Raw genomic sequence first — 19,869 nt, forward strand, 5'->3', positions numbered from 1 at the left:
TGTTAAAATGTAGTATAGGAGGTAAAATATGGCTTAATTAATTCCTGCTAAATATAGATGGCCTGCCACTAATGCTACATATTGAACAAGGATACAGCAGCCCCTGGATATGCTTGAGCCCTGATGGTTAATTTGGCAAGAACCAATAATTAATTATGTTACATAAGTATTCATTCATAATGTTATATAATTTTGCTTAGGACACAAGCGTCTGCAAAGAACCAAAAACATAAATTATCTTGACCATCAGGAACTTTGAACATAGGCCTATTTATTGAAAGCAGCATATTTATTAAAACCAGACCAAACCAAATCACAAAGCTTGAATGTTTGTATACTAAAATGATATTATGAATTAGAGTAGTATCTCATTACGTCAAAGAAAATGTAACCTTCGTTTAGTGCTCTAGTTTTCCCTTGTAGCCTAGGCTACATCTTCATCGATATTTTCAGTCAACAAAGGCCTTTATGAAAGGTCATCGTGTCAATAAAGTTACTTTGAATCGAGTTGAAATTCGCGCTAGTGACGACATTAAAGCGTTGCATCCTGGGACAATCTCTCTTTCTAGCCTAGGCCACATCGGAGCACACAACCGGTAAATAGTGTTGTGTGTTAAAGTGGGAATATTATTTCCATTTGAGACTTTTCACGTGTCACACTCACTATTTGAATTGCTGAAATTAACCCTTATCTATTTTGCTTAGGTGGGTCGAAAGGGATTCAACAGCAAAAATGGTTGCCGCAAAGAAAACGGTGAGTGAACTGCACTCCCATAGCTTGCTAACTAGCCAGTTAGCCAACTTAGCTTACGTGCAAGGTATTTCACGTGGTAGTGAATAGACCCAACACATGGCGAAGATAACGTGTTGTCTATCTTCATGTTGTCGTAAAAACGCCACAAGTTACCACAAATGTGTTATTTTAACGCAGTGTTATGATGTGTTGATAACTCGTAGTTGATTTTACATTGTCGGGCGATAGTTCAGCAGTGGCTGGCTAACTGTGCTAACGTTAGTTCTTATTGGGCTAACTTTACTTCCTGTACGTATGGGAAACATGCCAAAAATGTGAGCTAACGTCTAAACGGAGAGGGTTGAAGCGGAGCGGCTAGTAGTCAAGGATCTTTGATCTAAATGCACGTGTTGCTTTTATAACCAAACTGTATGAGAATCCACTGATGAAAGTGTGACAACGCTGATCGTTCTCACCGCGAATCATTCTCGCTTGTCTGACCTCTCCATGGTCTGCACAGGGCTGGTACTTCGCAAGATAAAAAACCAACACGAGAATATGCAGATCAGACCTCTACGGTCTTTTCTGTTCTCACCCCTGCCTTGTTGGTGACATATTTAATTAAAAATACTGATGTCATCGTATGTCTACACACAGCCGTGACTTTTGAGTGGGGAAGAGAATCACACAACTCAGTTGTTTTTAGTACGTTTTCAAATAAATAGCGAGAAGTTAAGCATTCAGGTACCACGTATTCAAAACCATTACAGTGCAGACAGCTTGCAGAGAAAACTGTACTTTAACCAGCACACATAATATACCTGGTTGAATCCAATTTAGCAGGCAGACAACAGGGAATGATGTTCGTTTGTGTGGGTGTTGTAGTCATCCGAATGTATGAGACTGTTGTGTTTTGAGTTATGATGTCTGACCTTGGACTATTGTGTGGTGGTTCAGAAAAAGTCCCTGGAGTCCATCAACTCCCGGCTCCAACTGGTGATGAAGAGCGGGAAGTACGTCTTGGGCTACAGACAGACGCTCAAGATGATCCGCCAAGGAAAAGCCAAGCTGGTCATCCTGGCCAACAACACCCCTGCTCTGAGGTAGCGTAACGTATTTTGGACATAAATTATTGTATAAGACACTGTGGGGTGCAGTACTCAGTCCTGTTTGGAACTCTTTGTAAGGGGTGGTAAAGGTTGTGGTTAAGTGTTCAGATTTCACTCTTTGATCATATCAAATGATGATGAGTAATGTCATATTGATAAGACTACCATTACTGTTTCTTTCTATTCCCTTTGCAGTTGTTTTTTGGTCTTAGGAATTGCAGTTGTTTTGTGTTATGTTCTATTAATCTTGGTTTTCCTGCAGGAAATCCGAAATTGAGTATTACGCCATGCTGGCCAAGACGGGAGTCCATCACTACAGCGGGAACAACATAGAGCTCGGCACAGCTTGTGGTAAATACTTCAGGGTGTGCACACTGGCCATCATTGATCCAGGTGAGTACAGAAACACACTGGGGGCCCTAATTTTACTTATAGGTAAAGTGCAAGGTCTTAAGTCTAGCTAAAGCTAATTTAATAACCAAGCACATTTCATTTGCTAAAAGCTCCATGAGCTAGACCTTAGCACAAACATCGATGAGTGGACTAAGTACTCCCACGTGGTCTCACAGTAGCTTTAGTTCAATTTCAATCAATTTATTGTGCTTATAGAGCGCCAAAACATTACACATGTATCATGGCGCTTTACAGAATGTAGGCAATCAGAGAAAAAGGAAAGAAAGGAAGAAAAGAAAGAGAGGCCCATGGGTAACAAGGGCGAGGAAAAACTCCCTAGAATTGTAGATACATATAGGAAGAAACCTCGAGCAGATCCATGACTCAAGGGCCTTACCCATCTGCCTAGGGTCAATACAGGACAGTAAGGTCTGTATACATGACAAATGCATATGATAGTCAGGTGTAGAGAATAAGACATGGTGTTAAAAAGCACTTGAGCTGAAAGTTACAAGAGGTGGGGTGATTACGTATCTGGTTTGATAATTCATTAATCCTGATTTAGTGACAAAGTTCAAATAGTCCAGCGTTGGATTTGTCCAGGGGAACAAACACACACAAGAACTTTGCTTGTTGACAAGACTTTTCCTGCCATCTAAATGAGGGCCCTAGATGTCAAATCAAACAAGACATGGTCCGTTTTCAGTATATTTTGGTCCGTTTTCAGTCTATTTTGAGGAAGGTGGTGCACTACTGGTTGTTTGTATGACGTTTTTTCTGGGACAATCAGTCCATGCTTTGAAAGGGGAGTCCGAGAGTCGAGTCCAATAGACTTTCTCATTCAGCGGACTGTTCTAGAGGTTTGTTTAGAATGTATGTTTCAGTCCCAGTCCTGCAGGATCCTGTCCTCCACAAAAAACTCAGATCGACATTTCCCTTAGGGTGGATTCCTCGGTCCCTCGATTCCTAGGTCCCTCTCCTGTGAAAATGTGCCTTGCATTAAAATCCACCAACCTGTTGGTGTGAAACATGTTTCCTGCCGCAGTCCTTAGAGTTATTTCTTTCTCACACTCCCCCATTAGTTTCTTCGGCTGCAATCTATCAAATAGTCTCACTGCACTCTTTTGCACTGGATCCTGTGGTGTTCCTGCAAGAGTGTAGGCCTCTAAATTACTCCTCGTAGTCCTCTAGCTTTCTGTGAGGTGTGTGTGTGTGTGTGTGCGCGCGCTTAAAACTCTGGCATTTATACACAGTCCTGGCTGATTGTGACAAAAGTGTGACAGTGCTGATCATTCTCACCGCGAATCATTCTCGTCTGTCTGACCACTCCATGGTCTGCACAGGGCTAGTACTTCGCGAGATAAAAAACCCAACACCAGAATATGCAGATCAGACCTCCACGGTATTTTCTGTTCTCACCCCTGCTTTGTTGGTGACATTTTCTGTGTTATTTTCTGTCCATTACACACAGATTTGACTTTTGAGTGGAGAAGAGAATCACGTAACTCAGCCGCAGTGTTTCCTGCAGAATTGAACAAATTAGCGCAACTTGGTTATAATGCTAACCAGATTTAAGCAATATTTAGCCAGTCGTTCTCTATGCCTTGCTGGATTGTTAATCTTTTCTTTAAACAGGCATGTAGGTTCGTTGAGAGACGGATACAAGGAGAGGAATATTGATATTGTACGTTTTCAAATGAATAGATAAAAGCATTCAGGTGCCTCCTGTGAGTGTAGGCCTCTAAATTACTCCTCAGTCCTCTAACTTTGTCAGGTGTGTGCTTAAAACTCTGGCATTTATACACAGTCCTGGCTCTGTAAATGGGAATCAAATATAGTGGTTCTGACAGCTGTGAGCAGTCCCAGCTAAGGCCACAGAAGGGAGGGATGAAGTGACCAGTCAGCTGAAATCTCAACATTAAAACATGGACTTCTCTTTAATGGGGAGACAATTCCCTGGTGTAACATTTGTTCCCAAATACTTAGCATAAATTGGACGAGTTTGTATTGGGCTGCAAATTGTTCTTGTTCTTAATGATTTCGGCTCCTAGTTTGTGAGCTGGAACACCAACATGAGTCAGCATGTCAGACCCCTAATGTTGCCCCCTCCCCACCATTGCTCTCTGTCTTGCACTGATGTATACATAACTCTCATTTCAGTTTGAAATCAGGTCTTTAACCTGGTAGATGTGTGCCACAGAGAGACAAATCTCAGTTTTGCAGTGATTGTCTCCCGTGCTATTCAAGCCCTCAGCGTCTTCTCAGGGTTGGAGGTGGGGGGGGGGGGCTGGTGTGTGGTCTGGTGTTTTCTGTTACTCATGTTGTGCTTTTTTCACAGGCGATTCCGACATCATCAGGAGCATGCCCGACCAGCAGCAGCCGGGCGAGAAGTAACTGTACAGCCCACACCCAAAGTTGGAATAAAAAAATATTACAAAAAAAGTTGTTCTCTTTGAATTGAAGACCTATTTTTCTAATGTGCCTCTGGTCACTTTGAAAGAATTACAAACTGTGTATATACACTGCAAGAGCCTCACAGTTTTGATCTGATAAGACGTAAACCAAAATGTTGACCCTGAAAAAGGCATCATTAACCACCCAGGTCCATATCTGAATGGACATTTCCAAGTACATTAAATTAGGTTTGTAAACATGGTAGGACTTTTCATTTCTGAAGCCAGGCTTTTACATATTGGTTAACTTCACAATTCAGTAGGTCTAGCACAGTTCAGTCTTTTCACATGTCTTTAGGAATAGTTTTATAGCCTAAGGTGTATAGAAAATAATGGTGCATGTCTATGGTTTAAGGCTCTAAGAAATGCAATTACTTTCCCCATGATTGTTTTACTTGGCATGATGTAAAATGGTACACATTTGTAATTTAAAAAATATCTTTAATTAGTTTCAATATTGACAAAAGTTAATTACAGATCCTAAGTGTGCAGCTATTGTAAGAGTTGCAAGATAAATAGTTTATTCATACACTATTCAAGTTGTGCGAATTCAGGATTTGCCACCCAGTGTGCAACACACGGATGATGTAGGTAAGAGCTTGTGTTTTAAAGGAACAAATTCTCTACTCCCAAAGGGTACTTGTGTAGTAGCCTTGAAACTGTATATAAGGCAATATAATATAAATATCTCAAGAGTTTAAATACAAAATAGCCCATCATTCAGTGTAGTACATCTGATCTAGCTTAAATGCAACTTTATGGAACCCTTCAATATATCCCCCCAACCCGCCCCACTTTCTGAACAAACGGTAGGTCAATGCCTCCATAGTGCATTGGTCTCTTTCTCACTTGTGCCTTCTGTAGTTCTCCAGGCTTTCAATCTTCTTCGTCACAGCTTCCAGTATTCGCCAGTTAAGGAAAAAAGGCTGTACGATGACAAGTGTATTTTAAACTGACAGTATTGTACTGGGATCTGAAAGGATATGTTTCTGGGTCAGTTTCTGGATTTGTTCTGCAGCCTGGTTCTGGAAGGCTACCAAACTGTTGCACTCGCACTGGTCTGTAGGAGCCAGTTTACCTAGAAAAAAGGCACACAAAGATGAACATGGTTCAACCATTAACACATTTGTGAGTCATGTGTACAATTCTTAGGTTTGGCCAGTAGGGGGCATAGATACACCAGTAAAATGAAGTCTCTTAGGCCTAACAGGGGCATGCCATTTGCCATCTGTGTTCCTGAGCAAAATGGCTGTTGATTCAGCTTTGGATAGAATGCCATGGTCTCTGAAGGTCGGTGTCTGCCACAGATGGTTAGCATTTATAATGCCACTAGTCATTGTGAGGTTAGTACACTCAGTCATGACTCATAACTGTAAGTATGTACTAAAGGTTGAACTTGGCAGAGCTCAAAGATGATCCCAAGATTCAAATAAAAATTCCAAATCACCTGAAAGATGTACAGAATAAACATGTATATTGATAAAACAGTGATCTGCATCAATCATTCTTTCCACGAGAGCTTTACATGTGCTATTTGTCTTCCAGAGTGCTGTAATGAAATTTTGCAACACATAACCTTGTGTAACAACACATTTTTTGCAACACATAGCCTTGTGTAAATCTTATTAAAAATACTTCCCTTCCAAGGTCACTTTCATGTCCAAGACCTTGAAGAGAGGAACTGGTGCACTGAGTTTGAAGCTCAGGCAGAAACAGATGTAGCACAGCAGGCATTTCACCATACTAAGAGAGGGACAAGTACTGCCCAGCAGCTTTGGACATCTCTATGTGGTACCATAAAGTACTTCATGAAAGCCTTTCCATTTCCCCAAAACTAGCCAGACACTGTAAGGGAATTTAGCCACAGTGTTAGACACAGTACGACAAAGAATGGATGTCAGGCTACCTTGACAAATCTCAGCCTTGAGTTTGTCAGTGATGTCTTCCATGCGATTCAAGTCCTCAGCGTAGTAGAGATGCTTCTCATCTGGCTCTGAGGCTATCTCTCTGAGCTCGTCCTCTATTGCTTTCCCAACACCCACGGCGTATATCCTTACACCTGTAGAGGAGAATCCAAGCAGTTAACCCCATGCCTGACATTGCACATACAAATTATATGAAACTCAACATTAAAGGAACCGTATGTAAGAAATGTATTTCAATTAATCATAAAATGGCCCTGATATGTCACTAGACATTAAGAAATCATGTTCATTTCAAATACTTATATCACTGACAACAGTAGTCCGGCCAGGATATTGTCGTTTAAAAAGTGCAGCCCTCAACTGATGTTGATGTTGTGTTTTGTCATGTCATGTTGTGTTTTGGCCTGATGCGCCACCCTCTACCTATCTACTAATCACAAAGTCAGTAGTGTTTCGGCATCCGGGTTGGCAACCTCAAGTCAGGGGGGAGGGGGAGGGGATATACCGCTCTACAGTAATTTAAAAGTGATTGCAGTACCAGTTTTGGCCACAAACTTACATATGGTTCCTTTAAGACATTAATAATGGGTTTCATGACGAATTGATTGACATCTAACTCCCAGTCACATGATTTCAGTAGCGCACTGCACAACAGAAACACACATCAAACATGTTCAATTCAAAGGCCGTAAGAACCTCCAGTGAATGTTGACATGATAGGTACCCGCTTGTTTGGCTTCGGTGGCCCATCCAGACACATCGTCCTGCGAGCGGCCGTCGGTGAAGACGATACTGACGCGCGGGACTCCGTGCCGGCCTCCCTCGGCTGCGGAGAAGCTGCGCTCAAACATGTGCCTGAGCGCCGAGCCCGTCATGGAGCCCCGGCCCATGTACTGCATGCTGGCGACGGCCTGCTGGATGGCCTGGGTGCGCTCGTGCTGGCCCAGGGTGAACTCGGTGCGCACCTTGGTGGAGTACTGGATCAGGCCCACCCGAGTGCCACCTCTGGACACAGCCAGGGTCTCCACGATGTCGTTGACCCACCTCTTCACACGCTCAAAGTTGGCTGTCCCCAAACTCTTAGAGCCATCAATCACAAACACTAAGTCCATGACCCCATCTCCACAATCAGACTCTGGGACAAAGAGTGAAAAACTTCTTTGATATTTCAGTGTTTCAGTGATTATTACTTTTAGTAATATACTTAGTACATTTTGACATTAAAGTATAGCCGTCAGAAGGCAAGGAAATACCATCAATTGTGACATACATTCTAAATGGAAGTTAAATCAGTTAGTTTAATCAACAGCACTTCAGATACTCAACAGCACTTTATCACACACAATATAGTATTATGGGACCTGAAAACGTCATACTTTTACAGTTCTTGCCATTCTCAGCCAGTGTGTAGCCCTCAAAGCAGATGCAGACATAAGAATGAGATCCAGCCTTGCCGACACATTGATGCTCACAGCCATGGTCCACAGTCTGACAGATGTCCAGGCCTGGTCACAAGAATACGCACAAGATAAAACAACACCATTGTCATCAGGATTAAAATTGCTTCTATAAGTAAAGGGGAAAAAAGCATTTTCATTCAAACACCAGTATCAGTGATAACTCCTCAGATTGGATTGATGCCTATATGTATCCCATTGAACATGTGTAATTAACAATTCCACTACTTGACTCAAAGTCCAGTAGTCAAACAGCATCAACCACTGGTCTACAGTGAAGACAACAATCCGTGGTATTCCTCTGCCCAAGGGTGAAATCAGGTCCCAGTGCGTCTGCTGTCACAGGTATTATGCATCTGTACCGTTATGTAAGCATGGCAGCATCTGTGCAATGGGTCATCCACGCTGGAGGTGGAGTGGAGTGGAGTCCTAAGCACTGACGTCTCAGGTAAACATTACGTCAATGAATACATAATACACACTCTTTTTTCTTTATATATGATACGAAAAAATGCCTCCTTTCAGAAAAAATGGCGTTATTACTCTAAATGTCTTAGTATTTTGAGGACAAATACTTACATATAGTGTCAGAAGATAACACAATAAACAAAATAATACAGTACTAGCATTAGAAGAAAGTGTGTTATATCTACAGATCAGAGAAATACAGCGATATCATTTAGCAATTAAAAAGTGCATATAGAAATGGTATTCTGCTTTGGAATTCTATGAATCGGAGTGACACAGTGTTGTGCAGTCACATAAGGACAAAGGAAAGCAATTAGGAAAATCAATGTGAAAGGGATTGATCTCACTATGCAGTCAGACATGACAGTCATGTCTGTGCTGTTGGATCTCCCACTAACACACTAGCCACATCAGCTTTCTTCTTACATCACTTCCTGCACAAATCATACATTTTTAAAGAAGAATGTAAACATGATTTGCTCTTAGTGAGTAGTGTGTGTGTGTGTGTGTGTGTGTGTGTGTGTGTGTGTGTGTGTGTGTGTGTGTGTGTGTGTGTGTGTGTGTGTGTGTGTGTGTGTGTGTGTGTGTGTGTGTGTGAAAGAGAGATGGATAGAGAGAGAGAGAGAGAGAGAGAGAGAGAGAGAGAGAGAGAGAGAGACTGTGTTTGTGTGTGCCTGCCTAGTTGGCTCTAGCTGGCCCATATATTCCATCTAATCCTGGGGGTAATAAACTCTCTCATGAGGACAGGAATTAACGGCGCCAATGGCATTCGTTCACAAATTACATAACACAAATACCAGCAGCAAAACAAAACGACATAAGGGGAGGCCGTCAGTGAATCCTCTCAGGCAAGCCTCATTTCCAGTACTCTGGCACTCTATGCTAGTACAGGAGGGGAAATTATTGAGATCTTTTCCTGACATAACATCACTTACCGGTACATTACGTGACATAATTATTTCAGAGATACGGTATTAAAATGAGTGTGAGACTGTGAGGAATGTAAAAGCATTAATGGATTTTTTTGCAACACTAATATCCAGATTTAAGGATAACTCAAGTGATCCTTCAGCTGCTTCCAAGTAAAGGAACTGTGCAAACAATGTAATTTAAAACAGATCAGTGGCACACAAACTTACTTTTGCAGGTTTTGCCATCAGGTGTCAGTGTGTAGCCTTGCCGACAGCGACACACAAATGAGTCATCGGTGTTGACACACTCATGTTCACAGCCGTGATCGCCCTCACCACAGCGGTCGATTTCTGCAGTGAGGAGAATTGGCAATAGCAGCATGTGTTAGGTCATACAAAGTAGCCACTATTTAGTATGTCGATGATATAACTGTAAAATAGAGCTAATGTAATGATTTCACTGTAATCTGCCTTGGGTTTCTGTGGGAAACTGTCTTACTTTTGCAAGTTTTGCCATCAGGTCTCAGCGTGTAGCCTTTTCGACAGCAACACACAAACGAGTCCTCTGTGTTTACACACTCATGTTCACAGCCGTGGCCACCCTGAGCACAGCGGTCAGTTTCTGTGTAGCAAACAAGAGCACAGTGCATATTCTGATTTAATTATGAAAACACACACACTCCAAAAAAGATAAAAGCTTGTCCATTTAGGAAAACAAACACTAGAAAAGAGATGTAAGTTTGTCTATTTAGGAAAGCGCACACTTAAAAAGAGATTTGTCCATTTAGCTCACAGCTCTCCTAAAATATTCACACAAGATGCCGTAGTTCTGATTCAAAACCTGAGGTGGTTTAATTCAAATCTACAGCCAAAGAAACACTTACTTTTGCAGGTTTTGCCATCTGGTCTGAGTGTGTAGCCAGCCCGACAACGACACACAAACGAGTCCTCTGTGTCTACACACTCATGTTCACAGCCGTGATCGCCCTGACCACAGTGGTCAATTTCTGAAGGTATAACAATAAGATGCATAAGGAAAATCCATCTGCTATTCACTCCCTGAACATACAAAGTAACATATTATTCTTTCAGGTATGAAATAAGATTTCAACAACTGCCACTTTTATCTCCTTCAAAGAGAGTTTATGAATTTGTCAATGTTTTACTATACCACAGAAAACAATGTGACATTCATACTAGATTAATATTCTGTTCATGATGAAAGCCTAGTGTCTAAGGCACCCTGATAACAGTAGCAGAAATGACAGAGCTGACACATAACCATGACTCATCACTATCGGTATTGAGGGAATACTGGTGTCTTCCAGGAGTCCAGCCGAGCCCAGATCATAACACAACCCCCCTTCCCTCCCTTTGGTGTTCAGATACATTGTTCCAGTGCATGAGTGCATGTGTGGGAGAGGGCTGGGAGGAGAGAGTGATTCCGTGCTGGCCAGGTGGATTTCAACACGGCTGTGTGGCCACACGAGGCTCCCCGTCTCGGTGCCAAAGAGTAGGCAGAGGGGCCCAGAGACCAGCTGTAATTTCATAACTCGGCACAGCGCACAGGAAGTACTGACTGAGCCAGAGATGCAGGAGGAGTATGGATGATCTAACTGCAGCTTGCTGGTCTTTTCTATTTGAGCCAACAGTCATAAAGGGAGGTTGCATAATGATACTTTCAGTGATGTGCAATGCACCAACTGATCCATTTCAGTGATGTCTGGCAACACCCATTGTACCTGCTCTATGGCTCAAACAGAATTGCAGCATATTTCTGGAATCATTAGGATATAGCAGGAAACATAATTTAAACAAAGTGCTGTGCAAACAGATTAGATGACTACGGTGCTTACTGCTGCATGTCTTGCCATCCAGGTTGAGGATGTAGCCCTTCTTGCATCTGCAGATGTAGGAGTCGGCAGTACTGATGCAGTCGTGTTCACAGCCATGGTTCCCCAGGTCACAGAAATCAATTCCTTTAAAAGGTTAACCAGTGTCTCATTTGACTGCTCTCGTATTTATTTTTGACTGAAAAAAAGACAGCTTACTATGCTTCCTGGCATAGCTAGTAGGACAGTACACATGAACTTGTTTCTATGACAACTTTGCAAAAGCACAATAAATAAGGAAGAGAACAACAATAAAAATGTCTTAAACAGGTGTGCACTGATGCATTCCAAATTAATAAAAAAGATTTATTTAAAATGGTAGTTAAAGGTGCTCTAAGCGATGTTGGGTGACTTCACTCACTTCTGTTGACGTTCAAACAAAACAGAGAGCTAGCTCGCCCCTCCCTCCCCATCCCTCCCGTGCAACTGAAACTCTCCTAAACGCGCATCTCATCAGTGAATGGCTGAAAAAGTTTATGTTTCATGGTCCAGGATGCACCGGGCTGTTTTGGTTGCCATTTTTCGCCTGGGCTGTCTACAGACACCACGTTTTTATACAGTGTATTCAGGAGACAGGCAGTTAGCGGATTATGAGGAGATGTTTGCTGTATCAAAAACATTTTTAAAACACTTAAAAACTGCGTAACATCGCTTAGAGCAGTGGTTCTTAAACTTTTTGTCTGGCGACCCCACAAAAAAGTATGACGAGGTCTGGCGACCCCACTTTCCCCAAACCCATTCTAAGTCCTTACTCAAATACCCCCCTCAAACGTTAACAACTAAATCAAGCAAAACCTAGAAAGCAAAGTCATTTGTTTTATTTACTCCATATAAACAAGATCCGAAAAAAAAAAAAACAATCACGATTAAACAAGTGTAGGCTGCCGCCATATCAGATCAGAGCGCTATGTGCGTATAGCGTGCGCACACACAAGCACGCACACACACATAGCCTGCAGCATTAGGCCTACAACGTTACATTAATTATATTTATGGCGATAACAATAACAATATTTTTTTATTTCCCTTTTCTGGTTTACTATCTTTAACAGTTTCAATGGGAAGGGTGGGCATGCTTCCGTGAACATAGCAAGTTAATTCTAGGAGGAATGCTGCATACGGCGACACGGAGATTTGCTGAGCCGACATCTGTATTTTGAGATGTCGTTTCATTTTGACAGGTTTTAAGCTCTCATTCGCCAGAACATCGCCGCAAATCACACATTGTGGGTGGTCGAGGTTATCTTTAACTTGGCAAGTGAATCCATATTTCAGAAATTCTTTTTTGATAAAGCCGACGCGCCTTTTTTATTCTCACCGGCCTGTAGACTTGTCCCATCTGAGGATCACGGAGCAGACGCACTGGTAGATGGCACTTCCGAGCTTTTGTTCATTTTTTTAAGCAGCCACCTGTCCATTTTGGCTAGTAGGCTACCTATGTCTTGTTTTGTTTTACTTAAAGGAGAAGTTCGGTGTGAAATTGACCTTAGCTGTACTGAAAGATGTTGCCGAGTACTCACATGTGTCCAATAGGCACCTTCGCTCACCCCCTAGAATTCCAAATTACGCCGTTTTTAATCTAGTAGCTGTGGGGGCATAGCGTAGCCTATGCAACTAAATCCCTATTTTTACACCATTAAAAAGGTTCCAAGTAACTCCACACTGCATTGGTAGACTTCTGAGGGTCTTGGAACCTTTTTAATTGTGTAAAAATAGCGATTTAGCTGCATAGGCTACGCTATGCCCCCCACAGCTACTTGGCTAAAAACGGCGTAATTCGGAATGCTAGGGGGTGAGCGAAGGTGCCTATTGGACACATGTAAGTACTCGGCAACATCTTTCCGTACAGCTAAGGTCAATTTCACACCGAACTTCTCCTTTAAAATAGCGGGAACAAGTTGAGTTTGCGTAGTGGAGCAGATAGTTACATTGTTTCTATCAGCGGACCAGTAGCCCATAGGCTGAACCAGATCTCGTTGAAAGAGGAAAACATTTCTCTCTCTTCTCTTAACTGCGTGTAAATAAGAAAAAGGCCAATATTATTTTCCTTTGTTTCACCTAATAATAATTTCAGACTGAATACAGAAAATAATTGGCGACCCCACGGAAGTTTTTGGCGACCCCATTTGGGGTCGCGACCCCTAGTTTAAGAATCACGGGCTTAGAGCACCTTATATTTTACTTCAGCAGTCTGTCCGATGGCAAAAACCAATGGTTAAACTGACAGGCTTAAAATTTCCAAAGGTTTCCATACCCTCTCAAAATGCAACCGAGAAAATGTGAAGGTATTAACTTAAGTGTATCAACAGCCCCCAGTTCCAGCACAACCTAAGCTATTATTTACACTTCATGGTTGATTTGGGAGAATGTGGGACACTTCACTTGACACCTTCCTTTATGAAGCCCACACAACTCTGCCATGGAGCAGACCTATCCGCCATCACCGCTGACAAAGAGTTATGTCAGCTCTTGAGAAATGGCAATGCAATCAAATAAAAAAAGCAACCCAAAGGAGATGGCTGTACAGTAGATGACAGGCAGTGTAATAAAAGAGGAGTCTCACTGCGACATGTCTTGCCGTCCTCGTCGAGCTCGTAGCCCTCTCGGCATCGACACTCGTAGCCCTCAGGAAGATTGGCACAGATGTGTTGGCACCCATGATCCACCTCAGCGCATGTGTCCTCCTCTAAGACAGGTGGACACCAAAAGGGCTACCGTTACGAAAGGGACTCTCTCCTGCAGAAGTAACAATCTCCATCTCTGTTTCTTCTATCTCATGTTTTAAAAGTTCATTGATTTACACATTATATTTTTTTTATCATAGTTGAACATGGCAGCCCCAATGGTTTCAGAGAACCAGGTGTATAAACAGTGCAATAATTTTAAATCAAAAGCACTGTATCGGGGGATGTAAAAACAGTTGAATTAAATATCAAGAAATCATAAACTTTGCCAGCTGGCTATTCCATCTTATTCCAATAAAACTGCAGTTCTGTGTGACTGTAATGGGAAAAAATGGCCATGAACCAGCTGTTTTAAGGGTCTTCTACTCCTACTTCTTGGGTAGAGTTCAGGTTTTATCTTTCCAAAGCACACATGGAGTTACGCTTGTGGTGCGACTTCAGATTTGATTTAGGTCTGATTTGTGGTCAGGACTCACCACGGCACGTTTTGCCATCGGAGTTCAGGATGTAGCCCTTCCTGCATTTGCACATGTAGGAGGTGGGCGCACTGATGCAGATGTGCTCGCACTGGTGGTCCACCACCAAACACAGATCTGTATCTCAAATGACACACACACACACACACACACACACACACACACACACACACACAGAGAGAGAGAGAGAAGAACAGACAGACAGACAGACAGACACACACACACACACACACACACACACACACTCACACACACACACACACACAGAAGAACAGACAGAAATCAGACAGACAGACAGACACACACACACACACACACACACACACACACACACACACACACACACAGAGAGAGAGAAGGATGGAAAGATAGACAGACAGGTAGACAGGCAGGCAGACAGACACACAGACAGACAGACACAAACATGCACGCCATGTATGCATTTTGTCAACACGCCATAAACAGTATGCATTTGTATGGTTTGCAAACACATGTAAAATGTCTCATAGATTATACCAAAGGTCTCAATGGTCTGCCACAGATGTTAGTAAACACCATGACACAGAAAACACAGTAGCCTACTAAAAATTCCTAAACATTCTAAAATGCTTTAACCCCCATCTCACCTGCACAGAGCTTGTCCTGGAACACTGAAGTGAGTGTTTCAATCTGACTGAAATTGGCAACCAGGAAGACGTGGTCCGCGTGGGGCTCGCTGCCAATCGCCCTCAGCGTTGCCATGTCGACCCTGCCCACGCCCACCGCGAAAATCTCGATGCCCGCCTGCCGCGCTTCGGCCGCAGCCTCCTCTACCGTGTCCTGCGGCCGGCCGTCCGTCACCACCATGGCCACGCGCGGCACCTGCATGGCCTTGGGCCGGGCGCCCTGCTCCTCGGAGAAGGCCTCCTCGGTGGTGTAGCGCAGCGCCAGCCCCGTCATGGTGCCCGAGGCCAGGTGGGCCATGGCGTGCACCGCGCGCTCCACGTCGGCCCGCCGGGTGAAGGCGCCGAGCGAGAACTCACTCTGCACCACGCTGCCGTACTGCAGCAGACCGACGCGCGTGGCGTCCGCGCCCACGTCCAGCACGCTCAGCACGTTGAGGATGAACGTCTTGACCTTCTCGTAGTCGTCCGGCCGAACGCTGCGCGAGCTGTCAATCACGAAGACGAAGTCCAGGGGCTTCCCTTTGCACTGGCTCTCTGAGGTAAGACCAGTTGAAATAAGATTAGCATCCTGTGAGATTACACATAGCTGCCTCAACAACCATGATTCTTCAACAGGAAAACTCCACTGTTTTAAAAACACATCACTGTTTTAAGCATATAGCTAATGATGCCATGTGCTGACATAAATATATACTGTAATTTGAACAGTCGTTGTCATTGTTGTAGGTCAGTAGTACTGTATGTAAAATAAGGCTGGATGCTTACTTAAATGGCTTGTGTCTGGTATCATACAGCTGCAGTAGGCTTTAGGAGGGCAGTTCTCCATAATCTAAGCAACACAAGGGTATGCTGTGTACGGTAGCCACCGTGGGACTTGGCACACACATAAAGAGAACTGTCTCTGGAGCAAATACATTAAGCCTTGGCACACTTCTCCGCTGCAGTGGATATATTTGAACACTGTCAACACGGAGGACTTGATCATCTCTATCAGCGGAAACAGACACAAATCCCTCAGGTGGACGTGAAACACAAACCCCCTCCCCCTGACCCCTGGGATCCCTCACTTCCCAAACACACACCCAAACACACACACACACACACACCAGGCTTGTGCAAAATTCCAGAATTGAATTGAAACTGGCTCTTAAATTCCAATTAAATTCTTGAATTTCACTTGCATTTCAATTGAGGTAGCAGAATTGCAGGAAGGAAGCAGAATTGCAATTCGAATTGTGCACAACCCTGACACACACACACACACACACACACACACACACAGACACAGACACAGACACACCAAACATGCATGGAAACAGTCCAGCTATTCCATTATTCCACCCACCCCAGTACTTGACTCGGGTGTCTGATTTCTCCTCTCTTACCCAGCGAGTTGGTCTGCAGGTCGGCGTCCCGCTGGCCTTTGGAGGAGAGTGGGCGTGGCCGCTGCTTCTGTCGGACCTGTCCACAGGCCCCAGGCCAGGCCAACAGGCAGAAGAGGCCAAGGACTACGGTCCTCATTTCAGTCAGAAGATGCGAAGGCCACTGAGACAAACAAGACCACAGCAATAACCGTGCAGTTATCGTGGGAACGAACATGTGGTAAGGGCATTCGGAAACCACACAAAGATAGGCAGTGTAAGACAGTGACCACTCAGAGAGTTGACCCCTGTCCTTGGAGTCATTATAAATACTCCCTGCTGTCTTGCATGTCACCATGTTCCATATTTCAACACACCCTATCCGAAATGCCTGTCATGCCATTTCCATGTTCTGTTTGCTGTAGGTGTATGCATCTCAAATAGAAGTGAGAGATGAAAAACACCCTCATTAAGGTAGACTCCTGCACAGACAGTCTTCAATACAATAAAGGGATGGAAACCATAGTTCGAATTACAGGGGGTACTGGGGGGTACTATACCCCCCAATGAAGACCCAGTACCCCCCAAAGAGACATAAATATCAGTTTTGGGGGGGTCAGATATTTTTTCTGATATTGTGAAAAAATATAATTACAGTTACAATACAAGTCAACTCCTGTTTTCACTGTAGAAATATTTTAATGTAAAGCGATTTCAGAAACCCCTTGTGGACCGTACCATTTTTAACCACCGTGGCGCTAGAAGCAACTGAGCAAGTGTCAACATTGAATGACAAAACGCTAAGTAAATTCCTCCAGTAGGCTAAATTCGGTTTGCTGCTGACGTGCATGGGTAAATGTAAGTTGCTAACTGACGTCTAGCTTGTTGAAAGTGTTATTTTACAACCTTCATTTATAAACATGCTTGTTCTTTCATAGCTCATGTCACCTCACCTCTTCATACATTGAATTACTGGCTACTTACCTGCTACTTACTTACCCACTGAGGCTAGTAAAGTGGACCTTAGTTAGTTACCAAGGTTAGTTAGCAAGGTAATTCTCTATTTAAATAAACCTTTACATTGTGGTGAGGTAAAATCGATTGTCATTTCCAAGGAGATGAACTCCATAGCCTAGGTGTCCATTCTCATTATATCTTGAATAAATTATTGTGCCCTTTTGAAATTAGTTTGGCACAGATCCTGTGTTTTTATATTACACAGAGGGTCTGATGTAGCTAAGCCTACATAATATCAGTGAAACCTGTGGAAACATAAAAAGACCCAAGTAGCCTAGGCTAAATATGTGCTAGTATTTGAATTTGTTTTAATTGGTTGGTATTGTTTTTCCATTCTATTTCCTATTTTTAGTTTGATGAATGTAGTTTCATCTGAGAACCCTGATATCTTAACGAAACTATTTTCTATCTACAAACAATTACATTAAAAGTGTAGGTGCAGTTAGGTTTTATACACTGTTCATATGTGTTAAGTAAAGGGGTACCCAGCAGACAGGAAAGGCACAGGATAAAAGCCGTGAGCAGACCGCAGGGAGACGACATGATGAGGGCAGAGAGCAGAGTTGATCAAAACAGTTCTCTTTTGGATATACAGTATAAAAACGATGAGATATTCTGTAGCCTATCAGTTTGTCGCATGTGTAGACCTTGTATGTGTGTTGCACAACACATGTTGCACTTGGTGATCACGGTGGGGATTGATATGATCATGATGGTCAGAAGAAGTGAAGGAGCAGTACCCCCCAATTATGGTGGGGTAATTCGCACTCTGATGGAAACCTAGTTAGTAGCAATATTACAACATTAGTGATTGAAATATTATTGTATATGGAGTGAGCAAGCTATGTTTCTTTATACATTATCCCCAGCAGATGGTTGACAGGTGATGACAGGAGTTAGGACACACCATCCTACTGACGTTTAAGCTTAGCTCAACATCTTTGTAAACAGGCAAGTATTAGTCTGTGCTCAGAAGTAGGCCTACCTGAGTGACAGATGTCACACACTTAAGAACAAATTAAGAACAAACGTGGGAAATGTCTCAGGCATGTTAAAATGTCAAACAACTCCTACAGCCTTTGAATCTGCAATTGATGTAGGTTACTGTCAATTGCGATGGAACTTCGTGCAAAACCACAATACTAAAAAAACATTCATTTACATACCGGTATGCTACAAATATATCCCGTTTCCTGTCGTTTTATGATAACGACAGACAGTACTTCAGCAAAATTCGGTGTTGCTTTAGGAAGAGGAATATTTGTAAACACACAACCGTCCCTGTAATGTCTTTTCATTATGTCACTGAGAGAGAAACTTCTCTGCTGTCATGCCAAACCACTAGCCGTCTCCTGCGTCTACACGACGACACAGGTGAGCGTTGGTTGTTAATACCAATAATGTAGGTTAGGTACAGTCATCCATTAAAAAAAATTGTTCAGTTATCAGTAACAGACTAGCAGTCATAGAAAGGAGTAAGCAAATGATGCCACTTACCACAGTTCAGCAAAAAAATTACTGTCAAAAAGAGTTGAGTGAGGGGCGCAAAAAGTGGCTCTGCGAGTATTCAACCTGTGCTGGGCTGGAGAAAAAACACTTTCCCTCACACTCGGACACACGCACAGATGTTCCCTGCCTCCCACCGGACGCATTCAAAGTTTTTTCTCCCTCTCGCCTTCTGTGGACCCCGCGTATGTATGTTCCTTCTCAGCTCCCGGTTACGCCTGAAATCGTGCATTGACACTTCAAACGTAGCTGTTTCATTCTTACTGATTTATACATCTTATGACTGAGACGCCAGAATTTGTAGTCCGCTATGTAGGCAAGGCTATAGCCTACAAATGTGCAAGCATTCTTTTTCATTATGAAAGTGCACTAGTTATCACTAATTAAAATGGAAGTCTGAAACTTCAAGGACTCACACTGGTATTTTTAAAGGACCCAGATAATTATGACATATATGGATAAGATAGGGTCGATTTGGGTCCAATACCAAGTAGCCTAACCTTTTCGAAAGAAAAAGTAGACAAATGTATAAAATCAAATGTTAGCATGTAAAAACCAAAGAAGCAGTCTAGGTTATGCGTTTCAAATAATAAACAAAAGCTATGAACAGCTTGAAATCTCCCCTACCTGAAGTAGTTGTTCTGAAAACATCACAAAACTGCCCTCATAAACCAAGTGGATTTCATTCCTCCTAAAGTCACTTAGTTGTCTGGTCCTCTTCTGGGAGTACTCCATGAATGCCAAGTGTTAGTCCTGAATGTACTGCACTGTCTGACCTTAAAGAGGTAATGGTAGAGGAAAGGAAAGATTGGAAAAGGG

General features: G+C 42.9%; 2 protein-coding genes across 2 annotated transcripts; one reads left to right on the forward strand and one right to left on the reverse strand.

Moving 5' to 3' along the window:
• Positions 1 to 536: 536 nt before the first annotated feature.
• LOC143119439 (large ribosomal subunit protein eL30) lies at positions 537 to 4,704 on the forward strand. The gene is made up of 5 exons (XM_076280944.1): positions 537 to 596; positions 706 to 754; positions 1,691 to 1,836; positions 2,105 to 2,235; positions 4,574 to 4,704. Exons 2-5 carry the CDS (start codon positions 734 to 736, stop codon positions 4,627 to 4,629), a joined length of 354 nt encoding a protein of 117 aa, XP_076137059.1. The 5' UTR covers positions 537 to 596; positions 706 to 733; the 3' UTR covers positions 4,630 to 4,704.
• Positions 4,705 to 5,530: 826 nt separating this feature from the next.
• On the reverse strand, positions 5,531 to 19,177 carry LOC143119440 (matrilin-4-like). Its single transcript, XM_076280945.1, has 9 exons — positions 19,042 to 19,177; positions 16,552 to 16,711; positions 15,128 to 15,700; positions 10,334 to 10,456; positions 9,678 to 9,800; positions 7,990 to 8,118; positions 7,338 to 7,748; positions 6,595 to 6,747; positions 5,531 to 5,766 (listed from the first exon to the last, which is right to left on the reverse strand). The coding sequence occupies exons 2-9, from the start codon at positions 16,685 to 16,687 to the stop codon at positions 5,636 to 5,638; spliced, it is 1,779 nt and encodes a 592-aa protein (XP_076137060.1). The 5' UTR covers positions 16,688 to 16,711; positions 19,042 to 19,177; the 3' UTR covers positions 5,531 to 5,635.
• Positions 19,178 to 19,869: the final 692 nt, after the last annotated feature.

Source organism: Alosa pseudoharengus, unplaced genomic scaffold (assembly GCF_046254945.1).
Source record: "Alosa pseudoharengus isolate Yale_2024_CS ecotype anadromous, Long Island Sound unplaced genomic scaffold, YU_APseudo_1.1 YU_APseudo_1.1_scf_12, whole genome shotgun sequence".
NCBI lineage: Eukaryota > Metazoa > Chordata > Actinopteri > Clupeiformes > Clupeidae > Alosa > Alosa pseudoharengus.

Coding starts and splice junctions, on each gene's coding strand:
- LOC143119439 (XM_076280944.1), top strand. CDS start 734: ATGGTTGCCGCAAAGAAAACG. Junction 755..1,690: donor TGGTTGCCGCAAAGAAAACG/GTGAGTGAACTG, acceptor GTGGTGGTTCAG/AAAAAGTCCCTGGAGTCCAT. Junction 1,837..2,104: donor AACAACACCCCTGCTCTGAG/GTAGCGTAACGT, acceptor GTTTTCCTGCAG/GAAATCCGAAATTGAGTATT.
- LOC143119440 (XM_076280945.1), bottom strand. CDS start 16,687: ATGAGGACCGTAGTCCTTGGCCTCTTCTGCCTGTTGGCCTGGCCTGGG. Junction 10,457..15,127: donor CCAGGACAAGCTCTGTGCAG/GTGAGATGGGGG, acceptor TTATACCTTCAG/AAATTGACCACTGTGGTCAG. Junction 6,748..7,337: donor CACCGAAGCCAAACAAGCGG/GTACCTATCATG, acceptor TCTCCTCTACAG/GTGTAAGGATATACGCCGTG.